Genomic DNA, 17,957 nt, shown 5'->3' on the forward strand with positions numbered 1-17,957 from the left:
AACTAGCTACAATTAAATTAAATAAACTACATTATGGAAAAAAAAACCCCCACTAAATTACAGAAAATAAAAAAATAATTACAAGAATTTTAAACTAATTACACCTAATCTAATCCTCCTAATAAAATAAAAAAGCCCCCCAAAATAAAAAAAATCCCTACCCTAAACTAAATTACAAATAGCCCTTAAAAGGGCCTTTTGTGGGGCATTGCCCCAAAGTAATCAGCTCTTTTACCTGTAAAAAAAATACAATACCCCTAACATTAAAACCCACCACCCACACACCCAACCCTACTCTAAAACCCACCTAATCCCCCCTTAATAAAACCTAACACTACCCCCTTGAAGATCACCCTACCTTGAGACATCTTCACCCAGCCGGGCACAAGTGGTCCTCCAGACGGTCCGAAGTCTTCATCCTATCCGGAGGATAGAAGAGGACATCCAGATGGGCAGAAGTCTTTATCCAGGCGGCATCTTCTATCTTCTTCCATCCGGAGCGGAGCGGGTCCATCTTGAAGACATCCAACGCAGAGCTTCCTCTTCCATCCGACGGCGACTGAAGAAGGAAGGTTCCTTTAAGTGATGTCATCCAAGATGGCGTCCCTTGAATCCCGATTGGCTGATAGGATTCTATCAGCCAATCGGAATTAAGGTAGGAAAAATCCTATTGACTGATGCAATCAGCCAATAAAATTGAGCTTGCATTCTATTGGCTGATTGGAACAGCCAATAGAATGCGAGCTCAATCCTATTGGCTGATTGGATCAGCCAATAGGATTGAACTTCAATTCTATTGGCTGATTGCATCAGCCAATAGGATTTTTCCTACCTTAATTCCGATGGGCTGATAGAATCCTATCAGCCAATCGGAATTCAAGGAACGCCATCTTGGATGACGTCACTTAAAGGAACCTTCATTCTTCAGTCGCCGTCGGATGGAAGAGGATGCTCTGTGTCAGATGTCTTCAAGATGGACCCGCTCCGCTCCGGATGGAAGAAGATAGAAGATGCCGCCTGGATGAAGACTTCTGCCCATCTGGATGTCCTCTTCTGCCCGGATAGGATGAAGGCTTCGGACCGTCTGGAGGACCACTTGTGCCCGGCTGGGTGAAGACATCTCAAGGTAGGGTGATCTTCAAGGGGGTAGTGTTAGGTTTTATTAAGGGGGTATTGGGTGGGTTTTAGAGTAGGGTTGGATGTGTGGGTGGTTGGTTTTAATGTTGGGGGGTATTGTATTTTTTTTTACAGGTAAAAGAGCTGATTACTTTGGGGCAATGCCCCGCAAAAGGCCCTTTTAATGACTATTTGTAATTTAGTTTAGGGTAGGGAATTTTTTTATTTTGGGGGGCTTTTTTATTTTATTAGGGGGATAAGATTAGGTGTAATTAGTTTAAAATTCTTGTAATTATTTTTTTATTTTCTGTAATTTAGTGTTTGTTTGTTTTTGTAATTTAGTTTATTTAATTTAATTGTATTTAATTGTAGTTAGTTTAGGTAATTAATTTAATTATAGTGTAGTGTTATTGTAACTTAGGTTGGGGGTTATTTTACAGGTAAATTTGTATTTATTTTAACTAGGTAGTTATTAAATATTTAATAACTATTTAATAACTATTCTATCTAGTTAAAATAAATACAAACTTGCCTGTAAAATAAAAATAAATCCTAAGATAGCTACAATGTAATTATTAATTATATTTTAGCTAGCTTAGGGTTAATTTTATAGGTAAGTATTTTGTTTTAAATATAAATAATTTATTTAATTGTAGTTATTTTATTTATATTTATTTAAATTATATTTAAGTTAGGGGGGGTTAGGGTTAGACTTAGGTTTAGGGGTTAATAAATTTAATATTGTGTTGGCGACGTTAGGGGCAGCAGATTAGGGGTTAATAAATGTAGGTAGGTGTCGGCGATGTTAGGGATGGCAGATTAGGGGTTAATAATATTTAACTAATGTTTGCGAGGCGGGAGTGCGGCGCTTTAGGGGTTAATACATTTATTAAAGTGGCGGCGATGTCCGGTCGGCAAATTAGGGGTTAAAAAATGTTATTATAGTATTTGCGACGTGGGAGGGGGGGGCTCGGTTTAGGGGTTAATAGGTAGATTATGGTTGTTAGTGTACTTTTTAGCACTTTAGTTAAGAGTTTTATGTTACAGCGTTAGCCCATAAAACTCTTAACTACTGACTTTAAAATGCGGTAGGAGTCTTGACAGGAGAGGGTGTACTGCTCACTTTTTCCAAGACTCGTAATACCGGCGTTAGGAAAGTATAGGATACGCAATTGACGTAAGGGGATTTGCGGTATGCTCGAGTCGCGGAAAAAAAGTGAGCGGTACACCTGTACCTGCCAGACTCGTAATACCAGCGGGCGTTAAAAAGCAGTGTTGGGACCTCTCAATGCTGCTTTTTAAGGCTAATGCAAGACTCGTAATCTCGGTGATAGTTATCTGAAATTGTGACAGATTATTAAAACATTTCTACACAGGAATTGAAGATGCATTTTTTTTAACATATCATGTTTTTTATATTTTATGTTTATTTAAAGAGTGCACACATAGGGGCCTATTTATTAATGTGCGAGTGGACATGATCCGATATTGCGGATCATGTCTGCTGCACATCGATAAATGCTGACAGCAAACATTCTCTGCATTTATCATTGCACCAGCAGTTCTGGTGAACTTCTGGTGCAATGCCGCCCCCTGCAGATTTGCAGCCAATCGATCACTATCAGGGGTGTCAATCAACCCGATCGTATTTGATCAGGTTGATTTCTGTCCGCTGCCTCAGAGCAGGCGGACAGGTTATGGAGCAGCTGTCTTTAGACCGCTGCTTCATAACTTCTGTTTCTGGTGAGTCTGAAGGCTTGCGCAGAAACATGGGGCATCAACCTCCATATGGAGCTTGATAAATATGCTCTATACAGAGTTTGATAAATATGCCCCATACACTCACTAGCCACTTTATTAGGTACAACTTGTTAGTATCGGGTTGGACCCCCTTTTGCCTTAAGAACTGCATTAATTCTTTGTGGCATAGATTCAACAAGGTGTTGGAAACATTCCTCAGACATTTTGGACTATATTGACATGATAGCATCACGCAGTTGCTGCACTTCCATAATGCAAATCTCCTGTCCCACCACATCCCAAAGGTACTCTATTAGATTGAGATCTAGTGACTGTGGAGGGCATTGGTGTACAGTGAACTCATGTTTAACCCCTTGAGTGCTAATGACGGCTCTGAGCTGTCACAGAGTTTCCCACTCTGGTGCTAATGATGGCTCAGAGCCGTCACTAGCACTCTCCCAACTTGAGGGAGATCTGGGGGCTCCCTCCCGCTCCTACCCCAGCGATCGGTGCTGCATAATGACAGTTTAAGTCTTGGGGATCTGAAATAAATTAAAATAAAAGTTAAAAAAAAAAAATATTTTAAAAAATATTAAATAAAAAACCCTTTAAAAAAAAACTTAGCACCCAGGTGGGAAAGTGCTTAGCACTCAAAGGGTTTAGAAACCAGTTTGAGATTATTTGAACTTTGTGACCTGGTGCATTATCCTGCTGGAAGTAGCCATCAGAATATGGGTACACTGTAGTCATTAAGGGATGGACATGGTCAGCAACAATACTCAGGTAGACCCTGGCATTTAAAAAATGTTCAATTGGTACTAAGGGGGCCCAAAGTGTGCCAATCTTTTATTGTACATTTTTGGTGAGCCGGTGCGAATTGTAGCCTCAGTTTCCTGTTTTTACCTGACAGGAGTGGCACCCTGTGTGGTCTTCTGCTGCTGCAGCTCATCTGCTTCAAGGTTCAATATGTTGTGCATTCAGAGATGGTATTCTGCATACCTTGGATGTAACGAGTGGTTATTTGAGTTACTGTTGCCTTTCTATCATCTCGACCCAGTCTGCCCATTCTCCTCTAACATCTGACATCAACAAGGCATTTTCATCCACACAAATGCCGCTCACTGGATATTTTCTCTTTTTTGGACCATTCTCTGTAAATCCTAGAGATGGTTTGTGCGTGAAAATCCCAGTAGATCGGTGGGGGCGGAGCAAGCCAGGCATCTGAGCGGACGCAAACTAAGAGGGCTCTGCTCATACAATCTCTGAATCTAACAATATGACCGTTCAGTATCACCTAACAGACCACAGAATTATAGCCGATGATTGAGAGACCAGTGCTGGAGGGTCCAGTGGAGGCTCAGAGACCTGAATAGGAGGATCGGAGCGAACTATCTTTTCAACCGCCACAGCTCTCATGCGCCTCTGATGAGGAACGGCCATTCTCCAGACCATGTGGTGCTTGTAGTAAGTGCCGAGTTGGGCGCAGCTAACAGTTCTTTAAAAGAAGGGTCAGTAACACTCTCTACATCTGTCTCCCGAGAGCTTATTGGGATCAACCTGTCTACTAGGAAAAATATTAGGACAGCTTTTTATTTAACACGCTGATTTCCTACACAATAGACAGACAGAACCGGACTCTTAACAGAGGTAAACTTCCCAACATATCTGAGACAAACTAAACTGGGACTCCACGCTGTTTATTACTCTCTACAGTTAGACATTTATGATCACTCTTCTCCCCACTATGGAGACACTGATGACTAGCGCTATAAGCGCATTAATCAGCAAGCTCGACACTCATTACTACAATTTAACCCAGGAAATCCGATCCGCCTTTACACCTGCGCAGGGAACGTCAGATGCAACTTCAGGGACCCTTAAAGACAGCCCATCCATTCTCGAGCCTATGAACCTCCCATATACAGGGTCCACAGCTGCTGAGGACAAACCCGCAGAGGCTAGCAGTGAGATGGGTGATAGCTGTGGAGGCCAGGTGTGTGAACGCTCTGAGCAAACTCCGGAGGAGCTGGTCTGTAATAGCTCACATTTTGGTCTCACTTTTCTATCTATTGGAGGCGAATCATGCCGGAGTACATCCGGGGCCTGCAACATTCTACTTCCCCATCGGATGGTAGGTGCCACTTACCAAGGGACAGATTATCCTAAAGATAGCGAGGCAAAACAAATATTGGAGATACTCATTACACCACAATATAAGCCCACAAACCTAGAGGTCTTACCACATGACCCAGTTGGCCCTCAGCGATCACTTGTACGGGATCTTCTAGCTTTGCAGCCATTACAAAGGAAGTCTGCTTGTATATGGATTCCCTCTGGCAGACCCACACTGCTGCAGACCCCTGGGTCTGATGTAAGAACATATGTATATACAGTCTATTACCTAACTGCTGCAGACCCCTGGGTCTGATGTAAGAACATATGTATATACAGTCTATTACCTAACTTACTATGAGGAGGGCTAGGTATCGAACCCGCAACAACAGACTGCTTCTCTGGTTAACGGACATCATGCTGAACACTTGCTAGTTACTCTGCCCTCAATGTTGTTTATACGCAGTTGTGTTTATTTTCAAGCTCAAACCTAGGAGGCATCATTGATCCACATGATAACCATATAAGCTTATCCATTGTAAACATATGTAACTGCAGCAGCAAGCTAACTTAAACTCTCATGCTAGTGGAGTATATATCTCTGACTCAATTTAGCGGCCCTCACGTAAAACATAAATTACAACGACCCTACAAGTTTATGCTTATAAATTCATAAATATACAACATATCCTATATTTTCTACTTTATCCCAGTATCACTCCCTTAACTGTACTGTGCTTTAGAAGTCAAGTCATACTATCCCTCTGTGTAGCACAACACTATATAATTCTTTTGTTTCTGTGCTTCATTACATTATATGAGACATCATGGTTTCATTTTATCTATTCTGGAAACCCTCATTTGTGCTATGATTCCTCGCCCATGGGTCATAGACTACATACCCTAGTCTTTTTATTCCCAATTTACTATTTGCTAACCTTTGTTACTTCCCTTAACGCAGTTCCTATAGAGTAAGAATAGCTTGCTTGTTTGAATATCTCAAAGAATAGTTGCTTCTCCATATATACTAGGTTTATCTGTATTTTCTATGATGACTGTTTTTATTTGTGAGCAACTCTATTTACACACTATATTGAACTATATAGACATGAAATAGTATCCTAGGTAGGGAATATTACTGATAAACATCTATATTGCTCCAGCTACTGTATATGAGACACATAGACATGGGCCCATAATCATTCTGTTAATCTAAACATAATATCCTATTTTATTTATTTAATTTTTTTTTTTTTTTGTTTGTTTTTTTTTTTCTTTTTTCTCTGTCTTGCACCAGTGGTTGAACTATACCATACATTCTCTCAGATGCTGGACCTATGTTGGCCTATTGCATTTAGCTTTCAGTCTCTTTCTCATTATACTGCATCCATACCATATGTATCAGAGCTCTCAAGTCCACATTTACTTCATAACTCCTATGTACCTGAAAACTGATGCCAGCGGAGGTTATAAAATAAACTTGATAATTGGAAAGGTAGTCTTAAGTTATGCCCTTATGCTAACTTTAACCTATCACATGTCCATTCAGCAGTATTATTGGATACTCTCAGGTTCTCCTATTCTGAATAAGGCTGTATAATTCACCCCTGCATTGACATCAATGCGTTATCTACATTGACATGGTCTACTTACTATACCTCCCATATTAATTAACTTGTCCAGCACAGTCTATCTGCAGGGCTACTCACATTTTATGTTTAAACACGCCATGTAGTTATCAGGGTTATCTCAGGGTAAAACTACTTGCCATCTATCTTAAACTTTGGATATTTATTCTATGATACAGTTATAGCCTTGTGTAAACATTACTTTTGTGGAATATCTAATATTTTCTATAACTATTCCCTCTTTGTACATACTAGGAAGCTCCCTCACAGTGCTTCTACGGGATTCGCATTATTAGAACCCTTAAATGGAGAATATTAGCGATAACTCCGTATATTAGTTTAACTGCAGTGCATAAGATGTATGGACATGTATACAAAGGTTACCGTGCCACCCCAAGTTTCTCATCACCTAACCCAACTGAGGGCTAACCCTGCTACGGGTAAAATTTTTCCTTTATACCTATAAGACTATACTCTATGTTTGATCTGTTCCATGTTGATTTATTTTAATATACACTACTTAGAAGGTTTTCTCGATTGCATATACCAACACTAGCAAACTTAACGTTTTTGGCAACTTTGATATACTTTATAGCCAGCCCTAAAGGCTCCGCCCCCCCCTTATTATTATTATCCCCCCCCCCTTATACCGAGCGGCTCTTGCCCGCTGAATCTCCCCCATATACACACTGGCCCAAGAGAGGCCAGACAAAAGCTAACTCCCTACACCATATAGTTATTAGTTTATTGAGTACCCTTTCCACCAGGGTAGGGACCAGTAGATATGCTATATAAAAAACTGAGGTTTTCTCGTTATGTGTTCCAGACACCCTTGTTTACCATAAACTATCTGGCATTTTTTTTGCTCTTGGTCTCAGGATTGATGTTCTAACTCATGCAAGTAGCTATTATATGTTTATTGAATATGATGTATCATTTAATAACAGCTCTCATCTATATACTTCTGACACTGCTCTTGTTTGAATATAGTGACATTAATAATTGTAATACTAGCACCTTAATACTTTAGTTTCAGTTTAATTTCTATATGAGAAATGTTTGACTATTATTCATGTTTATGATCCGTGCCTGGACACATTTTCTGTTTTCTGTTTTGTGATTACTTTCCATAACCTCAATAAAAAAATATTTAAAAAAAAAAAAAAAAAAAAAAAAAATCCCAGTAGATCAGCAGTTTTTGAAAAACTCAGACCAGCCCATCTGGCACCAACAACCATGCCTCATTCAAAGTCACTTAAATCCCCTTTCTTCCCCATTCTGATGCTCGGTTTGAACTCGTCATCTTCACCACGTCTAGATGCATAAATGCATTGAGTTGCTGCCATGTGACTGCCTGATTAGCAATTTTTGTTACCAAGCAATTGAACAGGTGTACCTAATAAAGTGGCCAGTAAGTGTATATCACAATTAGGTTTAGATTTTATTACTTTAAGGAGTTTACATTTTTACCATGCATTTTAGTGATTTAAAAACAATTTTATTTCTTTTAATTTTGAGACTAACCTGGAACCTGATTCACTAATATCCAATAGACGTATGTTATATTAACAGGTTTATTTTACATTGATATTTTTTTTTTTGCAACGGTTCCTTCAGGAAAGGGATTACCGGGTAAACCAAAAGCTATTGATCCATAAACAATACATTAGTTTACTTAAATTAGGATGATAAACAATTTAACTATATACCTTAGGGATGCACCGAAATGAAAATTCTGGACCGAAACCGATACCGAAAATTCAGGATGATCCTGGCCAAAAACCGAAACGAAACCGAAATTGTTTTTTTCTTTTTTAACTACAGTGTGTGTGTGTAGCTGAGAGAGCTTGTAGGCGGGAAAGCTCCAACAAATGGACATGGTCACTTGTACAGTAGGGCGTGATCTGCAGTGAAACTGGAGCTCTATAAGGGAGAGCGTGGTTATAGCCAGACAACAATACGAGGTGGACATGTGTTTTGTTTTTGGGTGTAGTTATCTGTGCGATGAGCGTGGCTGCACCTGATCGTCTCTCATCGTATCTCCGCCTAGTTCCTGGTTCGGGTCTCACACTGACCCGTCAGATTATATGTCCGGAGCCCCAAATGGAGTCTGTCTGTCACCTATCACCAGGACCACTGGACTTAGCTACAACCTTATGTGCAAGGTGGTTATAGAAAGTTACTGGGCGTTTTTGTATACACTGTCTGGTGGGTGCTAATTTGTACCAACTGTGTGCGAGGCCGAAATTGGAATTGCACATTTTCGGCGGCCCAAATTTTGGTGCATCGCTAGTATTATTCTTTATTTAGTTCTGTGTAACAGAATCAGATTTAACCGTTTTTGTTTTGTTACCAATTATCAAAATAAAGTATAGTCCTAGAAAACTATTATTATATGCAAAACAGTAAGTCAAGTAATGAACTCAAACAGCAGCTCTAGGCTGGCATCAAATTTAAAATATGCTACACAATAATTTTGCCGAAAATAAAAGGCAAAAAAAACGAAAACCGAAATAACAAAAAATGCTATTTTCGGCCGAAACTTTCTGCGGACGAAATTTCGGTGCATCCCTAATATACCTTATATCGTCACATCTGCAATTTCTTAGGTAACTTTCAATTATTTTGTGGAAAATAAGACATGTGGTAACTAAGGGCCGATGATGAAAAGCTCATTTACACAGAGAGGAATCCCACAAAATCTTTCATTTTTATTTTTAAGAATCATATGGTAAGGAAGGAATCTGGCATAGCAGGATAAACAGATCTCAAGCTAAAATTTGCCTGTATAAAATTATTTAAAGAACCTTGGAGTACTCTGGGACCTTTAAGATTATTTTTCCAGACCTAAGAGCTTTAGATCATTTTACCTTGAGTAATCCATTGCTGATCCAATCTATAAATGACACCATTTAAATTAGTTAAGCCACATCATCTATAAACACAATGGGCTAGATTACAAGTGGAATGATAAATTATTCTGCTCCCGCAAACGGGCAAAGTTGCCCATTTGTGGGAGCGCAATAATTAATCACAATAATTAGCCAGCCATTACAAGTGACTGGTTATTGCTACCGCAAGCTTAACAGAGATTAGATCTCTGGTTAATTTTCTAAAACTGCGCTACATTGTAGTTTTTATTTAAAAAAAAATGTAGCATGGTCTTTGACTCCATCAGAACGTGGCTGCCATAGGAGCTTATGGAAGTGTGCTTTCATGAGTGCAATGATTACTAGCAATGCGAGTGCGAGCTCGCATTCGGATTGCGATTGACTGGTAATACCAGCGCACATTAATTTATATTTGCGCGAGTAGGGTTTTTTTCACCATTGACTTCTATGAGGGAATACGTAAACACACACGCCATATTGTAATTTCCCATTTTTGTGCTAGTCGGGTTACCGATAGCGCAATTTTTTTTTTTTTAACTTGTAATATGCATAAAAGCTTAACTCTAGCAGGCAAAAAAAATATATACCGTGCCACTTCTAATCTAGCCCTTAAAGGGATACTGAACCCAAATGTTTTCTTTCTAGATTCAGATTTCTAATCTAATAAAATTTCTAATTTACTCCTATTATTAAATTTTCTTTGTTCTCTTGCTAACTTTATTTGAAAAAGAAGGCATATAAGCTATTTTTTTGTTTAGTACCTTGGACAGCACTTGTTTATTGGTCTGTATAATTAATACACCAATCAGCAAGAACAACCCAGGTTGTTCACCAAAAATGGGCCGGCATCTAAACTTACATTCTTGCTTTTTAAATAAAGATACCAAGAGAATGAAGAAAAATTGATAATAGGAGTAAATTAGAAAGTTGCTTAAAATTGCATGCTCTGAATCATCTGAATCACAAAAGAAAAAAATTGGGTTCAGTGTCCCTTTAGTCAATTAAGCTGCATGATGCTAAAACAAAATATATAAAAACAGAAAATCTTCTTATTCAGATTGGGTAAAAACATGAAATGCAACTGTAAATAACTAATTCAATTCATATTTAAGATTTGTACAAGCTTCAGAATTAAAAAGTGTGACTTTTGCTATATTTGTCACTTTTATTTAAATTATAAAATGGGGATGAGTAGACACTTAAAATTGGAAAGTTATATGAATAGTTAAGATGTGCCATTCAAAAAAAACAAGATGGGTTTTCAATAGGTCAATTAACCCTTATGAAACATTCGTAACCTGTATATTGCATGGCCTTGTAATAGTCATGATATTTAACCCCTTCAATTGAAAACGACAGCCGATGTACATGGTCATTAAGGAGTTAAATAGAAAATCCTCAAAGGGCATTAAATTCAAAATGTAACTTTCATGGATCAATAGAACATGCAGTTTTAACAGACTTTTCAATTTACTTCTATATTCATATTTATTTCACTCTCTTAGTATCCTTTGGTGAAAAGTATAGGTAGGTAGGTTCAGGAGCAAGAAAGCACTACTGAGAGCTTACTGCTGATTGGTGGCTGCACATCTGTCTCTTATCATTGACTTACTAGACGTGTTCAACAATCTCCCAGTAGTGCACTGATGTTCTTGACTAACTTTACATTGGTTAAAAACATACAGGGGTTAAAAACATACAGGGGTTAAAAACATACAGGGGTTAAAAACATACAGGGGTTAAAACATAGGCTGCATTTGAATTGTTGAAGTTAATGAATTATCAACCACCAAGAAGCATTTGATCTTTCTAAATATCACCTGCGGTTTATTTTTTGTCTTGATCCCTTTGTACAAAGTATACGGGATACAATTATTTACATGTGTAAAATAAACCTTTTGTAGTACGAATCCTTCCTGATAAGTGTTAAACAGGCGGAAAACTATTTGTATGTAGGCATGATGGGTGCACTGGCAATGTTTGCTCTCTAATTATATTGTATAACTTTTCATATTCATTGATTGAGAAAATACCATTTTGCAGTTTGGTAAGATATCCATCTAAAACCAAGAAAAAGCATGCATGAAAGTTATTTACATAAGAAGGAAGTTGCTGATCTTATTTTCTAAAATGTGTGAAAACAGTTGTCATACTGTAAATCATTAAACCACTATGTGTTACATTTTCATCATCTAAATTTCACTATACAGAGTAAGGTTTGTCTTTGAGACATTTCTGTTACTGTAAGAATACAGCAACATTTAGGTTCTAGTTATTGCAAATCACGATTTTTCAAGATCAAGATTTTTTTAGACTTCTATTTTCTGTAAAAATCAAAACAAATGGTTATGGTTGCGAACAAACCAGACAGAATGACAAACAGTTAAATCACATTCACGACAACGCAATTGCCAAGGGAATTATGGTTTAAAAATATTAAATTACTGTAACTTTCAATATTGTTAGAACAGGATTCCTGAGTGGTACGGCATATGATGGATATGTGTATTAAATACATATACCTATGTAAATAGCAGTCCTGGCCACTGCTGATTGACTATACAAAAGTGATAACATCCTGGGTACTGACTAGAGATGGGCAAATGTTATGCAACTTTTGAAAATTGAAACATTTGCTTGTCCATTTTGAATGTTTGCACAATATTCTAACATTAATTTTATTTAATAGTATTTCTAATGCTTTCTTTAAATGTAATATTCAAATAGTTTTTTTTCTAATAATTTGATTTAAATTATGCAATATTCGAATTAGAAGATTTGAATCTTTATATTTGTAATAGAATTTCTAATGCTCTCTTTCAATGTTATATTCGAATGATGTAATATTCAAATTCGAAAAATTCAAATCTATATATTTGTAATTTATTTCTAATGCTCCCTTTATTATTATTATTATTATTATTATTATTATTATTATTATTATCGTTTATTTGTAGAGCGCCAACAGATTCTGCAGCGCTATAAACATAGGCAGTATACAAGGTAGCAATTATAGGGATCAAATGGGTAGAGGGCCCTGCCTAGAGTCACACTGTTGTAGTCAGCTCTTGTGAAGGTGATCTGCAAGCAGTTGGGCTCTTAGGCTTCACATTCATGGCAGATAGCAATGGAGGAGAGGAACTGTTATTAGGAAAGGTTAGTGTAGGTTGTATGCATCCCTGAAGAGATGAGACTTTAGGGAGTGCTTGAAGCTTTCAAAACTAGGGGAGAGTCTTGTGGAGCGAGGCAGAGAGTTCCACAAGATGGGAGCCAGTCTGGAGAAGTCCTGTAAATGGGAATGTAATGAGGTAACAAGAGAGGAAGACACCAGGAGGTCACAAGCAGAGCGAAGGGGACGGGAGGGAGAGTATCTGGAGACAAGGTCTGAGATATAGAGGGGAGCAGTGCAATTGAGAGCTTTGTGTGTCAGAGTCAGAATTTTGTGTTTAATCCTGGAGGAAAGAGGAAGCCAGTGAAGGGATTGGCAGAGAGGTGCAGCAGATGAAGAGCAATGTGTAAGGAAGATGAGCCTGGCAGATGCATTCATTATGGAATGTAAAGGAGCTAGTCGGCAGCTAGGGAGACCAGAGAGGACAGAGTTGCAGTAGTCAAGGCGGGAAAGGATGAGAGAGTGGATTAAAATCTTAGTTGTGTCTTGTGTAAGGAAATGTCTAATTTTAGAGATGTTTTTAAGGTGGAAGCAGCAGGATTTAGCCAAAGCCTGAATGTGAGTGAAAGAAAGATCTGAGTCAAGTGTGACCCCAAGACATTGGGCATTCAGGGTAGGGGTAATGATGGAGTTGTCAACAGGTATAGAGAGATGGGGGATGGAGATTTTAGAAGAAGGTGGGGAAAAAAGGAGCTCAATTTTGGGGAGATTTAGCTTAATATAGTGAGAGGACATCCATTAAAGAGATGTGAGAAAGACAGTTAATGACACAGGTTAGCAAGGAAGGAGATAGGTTTGGAGCAGAGATGTAGTTATGAGTGTCATCTGCATACAAATGATATTGAAACCTGTGGGACTTTATAAGGGAACCTAATGATGAAGTGTAGATTGAGAAGAAAAGGGGACCGAGGACAGAAACTTGCAGTACCCCAACAGAAAGTGATAATGAGGCAGAGGAAGCCCCAGAGAAGGCTTCACTAAAGGTATGGTTAGACAGGTAGGAAGAGAACCACGAGAGGTCTGTGTCACAAATGCTGAAGGATTAAGGGTTTGGATCAAAAGAGGGTGGTCAACAGTATCAAAGGCTGCAGACAGATCAAGGATGATAAGAAGAGAGAAGTGGCCTTTGGATTTGGCTGTAAGTAGGTAGTTGGTAACCTTAACGATTGCGGTCTCTGTGGAGTGATGGGGGTGAAATCCAGATTGCAGTGGGTCAAGGAGGGAGTGCAATGTAAGAAAATGGGATAGGCGTGCATGTACTAGCTTTTCAATAAACTTTGAGGCAAGAGGTAGTAGGGAAATAGGGCGATAGTTGGATGGGGAGGTTGGATCGAGAGAAGGATTTTTGAGGGTATGTGTGACCAGTGCATGTTTTTAGAGATGAGGGAAATATACCAGTGCTGAGGGAAGAGTTAAAAATGTGTGTGAGTATAAGGGTAAGGGTAGAAGAGAGGGAGGGGAGTAGCTGTGAGGGGATGGGGTTGAGCGGATAGGTAGTGAGGTGAGAGTGCAGAATAAGTCCAGAAACTTCTTCCTCAGTAACAGGGGCGAAAGAGCTAAATATATGGCTATGTGGGTTTTGGTTAATTACAAGCTTTTGAGGGGGTGAGAGGCTGGAAGCATGTTGAGAGCTGATTTTGTTTCTGATGGAATCAATTTTGTTATTGAAGTGGCTGGCAAAAATGTTGAGCTGACAGAGAAGTTGTATTAGGAGGTGAGGGTGGGCGGAGAAGAGTGTTCAAAGTGGAAAACAGACATTTTGAGTTTGAAGAAAGAGTGGAGATAAGAGTAGAAATGTAGGGCAGAGTAGTAAGAGCTCAAGATGCACTTGTAGTGAAGAAAATCAGTTGAACTCCAAGATTTTCTCCAGTGCCGCTCAGCAGTACGGGAACATCTGCATAGGTACCATGTCAGTGGAGTATGCTGAGGGTGAGTGTGTGGTTTCCGATTTATGGTAGGAGGGGCCAGATTGTCAAGCACTGATGTAAGTGTGGAATTATAGTAGCAGGTAGATTGGTCAGGGCAGGAAAAGGAGGGAATGGATGAGAGGAGAGGTTCGAGAGAACTAGCTAGCTGTTGCTGATTTAATGGCATAATGCTTCTATGAAGTTTGGTGTGAGGGGTAGAAGTAGAAAGAGTTGTAGGGAGGGATGAGATGTTGCAAGTAAAGAGATGATGGTCATAAAGAATATTACTTTAAAAGTAATATTCTAATTATGCAATATTCGAAATAGACACATTCTAATTGATATATTTGTATCTATTATGTATCAATTTCCAAAACTCCCTACCACATGAACTATTGAACTTCTAAATAGTATTTGTTAAATCAAATGTTACATTGGAAATTTCGAAAGTGGATATTCGATTTCATTATGAACATTTGAAAATTAATGTGACATTCGAAAACCGAATTTTAATGGATTTTCATTCTTATCAACATTCGATTGTCCAAAACGAATATCCACAGGACTATTCATTCTACCAAGCAAATTATACTTTCACCACATTTGCCCATCCCTATTACTGACATATATGTGGAAAATGGGTATTTTGGGTTTGTCATTTGTTGAGTTTAGTGTAAACTGGTAAATGTAATACAAAAGTATGTAAGATTTTGTGAAGCTCTCATATTATTATTTTACAACTGCCAATTTTCAACAACAATGTAAACATGGCCATAGTTATTAACAAGACTATTTAAATGCATTAGTATTCGATTAAAAAAAATGGTTGTTATTTTTTTCATCACATCCCATAAGGACAGTTAGTAGCCCTAACCCTATAAACTTAACTTTGGGAACAAATACAGTAAAATGTCCCTTTAAATTTGAATATATCATAAAAACCCTTCTGAGGCACTTCAAATTGTGTTTCTAATGATTTGAATATGCCCCATAGATAGATCGCTAAATAGAGTGAGATAACCAGACAGACAGACAAATAGCAACATCATTACAGTTTATATATATATATATATATATATATATATATATATATATATACAGTATGTGTGTGTGTGTAAATATGTATTAATATATGAATATAGATAGATAGATAGATAGATAGATAAATAGATGATATATAGATAGATATATAAATAGATAGATAGATAGATGATAGATAGATAGATGATAGATAAACATAATACTGGATAAATACAAAATATGTCTATATATATATTTATATATAGCTATAGATATATATTTTACAAAAATATATTTGTATGTATATATTTATGTATGTATCTATGTGTATGTATGTATATATAATATATATATATATATATATACACAGAATATATATATATATATATATATATATATATATATATATATATATATATATATATATATATATATATATATATATATATATATATATATATATATATATATATATATACATAAAAACACATATAAAGGTATGTCGGCCATGCTAAAAACTATTTGGTTATTCTGTTTTTCCATGGACTTGTAATACTTGATTGCGCGCTAACCCTGCACCATTAATACCGCTCCACTTGTAATCTAGGCCTTACGGGTCAGGATGATATAGATTTTATTCTGTACAATATGTATGTATACATTTGTTTATATTAATACAATATTGCTTTTTTTGCAGCGTCAGATGTGTCATCTGTAGGAGGTAAGAGTTGTTAAAATAGATTTGAATATAGGAAATTTCACAATTTAGCTATATCCTTAAATTTCTATGGTAATGGGTACATCTGTACTTTATTAGGTAAGCTTCTATTACTTGTGACAAATTTTGCAGAAAACAAATGGCATCTAGCATATATATTATACAAACTGGGTTCATTAAAGCGACATAAAAAAAGTTGGGATAGAGACAAAATATGATAATATGTACTTTAATTACTATAGCTGAAAATTTATACTGAAGTGCCTCCCCATTAACCCTTTCTTTTTAGTTTCTGATTGGTAAAGCTTTAACTCCCCCCACCCATTTCCTTCTATGGCTGTATCTATATCTATTGTTGTTTTGGTAGAATGCAAAAGTGCATAGGGATTATCTGCTGGAGCATGCCTAGAAGCTGTGAACTCAGTTGAAATACAATTGTGTTTAACCACTGATAAGGGGGGTGGAGTTAGCTGCTCCAGGCAGCTAAGCTATGTAATTAATTTTGCTTATATTTGAAAATTATTTTCAAATACTTGCCAGCAATTTTAAACATTTTTTTATGCAAACTATTTTTAATTAATTAGCCCTTTTAGGATATGCACAGATCTCAACCTGTTTTGTGTCCCTTTAAGGCAAAAACTTACATGAGAACAAAATATATTGAATGGAAAAGTGAAACGTGACAACTAATATGGTTTGGACAAGTTTTATAGATTAAAGAAATATGAATCCCCAAATTCTACTTTTAGGATTTAGACAGCACTTGCAATTTTAAACAGCTTTCTTATTTACTACTATTATAAGTTTGTTTGTTCACTTGGTATCTTTGGTTTAAAAGCAGGGATGTAAGCTGAGGAGCATGCACGTGTCTGGAGCACTATATAGCAGTAGTTATGCAAGAATGTTATTCAATTGCAAGAGCACTAGATGGCAGCACTATTTCCTGCCAGGTAGTGCTGTAGAAACCTACCTAGGTATCTCTTCAAAAAAGAATACCACAGGAACAAAGCAAATTTGATATTAGAAATAAATAGATTTTTTTTTTAAACACAAAAAACTTTTGGTTTCATGTCCTTTTAAAAGTATGATTTCAGCTATATTTATAACTAATTTTAGTATTGTTCATATGTTGTTTTCAATTAGCAAAAATATTTTAAGCATAAACCCGTAATGAGCAAAACCAAGTATTTCTGGAGTAAACCTAGGAGAACAATTTAGGAACATATTAAGGGAAAACAATTACAGTACAGTGTCCGTTAAACTTTAAATACACCATGAAAACCCTTGTGAAGCACTTCGTATTGTATTTCTAGCTGACTAAACAGTCCACATAGATAGAGATAGAAAGGGCCCGATACGCAAAAGGTCATCAGGTCCATGAGAAATGTTCATTTCAGTCTCGCCAGTCTCACAATCCATCTGCCTGGTGAAGTATTATAAAAATCAGGCTAACTCTCGCTTCCATAATATAGTATGGGGTCCGCTACCTTTTCCGCAATCCGACTACATTGCCAGTGAATACGGATCACGGCAGAGTGGAGGGGGCAAGTTTTTAACTTATGTTTACACAACATATACTGTGAAAAAAGAATGAAAAACTCCCCAGAGCAACCACTAACAGCATAGTAATAGAGACAAAAAACAAACCTAACAATC

At 37.3% G+C, this 17,957-nt stretch overlaps 1 protein-coding gene across 1 annotated transcript in view; it reads left to right on the forward strand.

Annotated features, from left to right (window-relative positions):
- Positions 1–17,957, forward strand: part of LOC128641725 (uncharacterized) — a 392,787-nt gene that overhangs the window by 255,704 nt on the left and 119,126 nt on the right. The window contains exon 32 of the mRNA XM_053694250.1: positions 16,281–16,304. Coding sequence (XP_053550225.1) covers positions 16,281–16,304 — 24 coding nt within the window. The remainder of the gene's footprint in view (positions 1–16,280; positions 16,305–17,957) is intronic.

Source organism: Bombina bombina, chromosome 11, assembly GCF_027579735.1.
Source record: "Bombina bombina isolate aBomBom1 chromosome 11, aBomBom1.pri, whole genome shotgun sequence".
Lineage (NCBI taxonomy): Eukaryota > Metazoa > Chordata > Amphibia > Anura > Bombinatoridae > Bombina > Bombina bombina.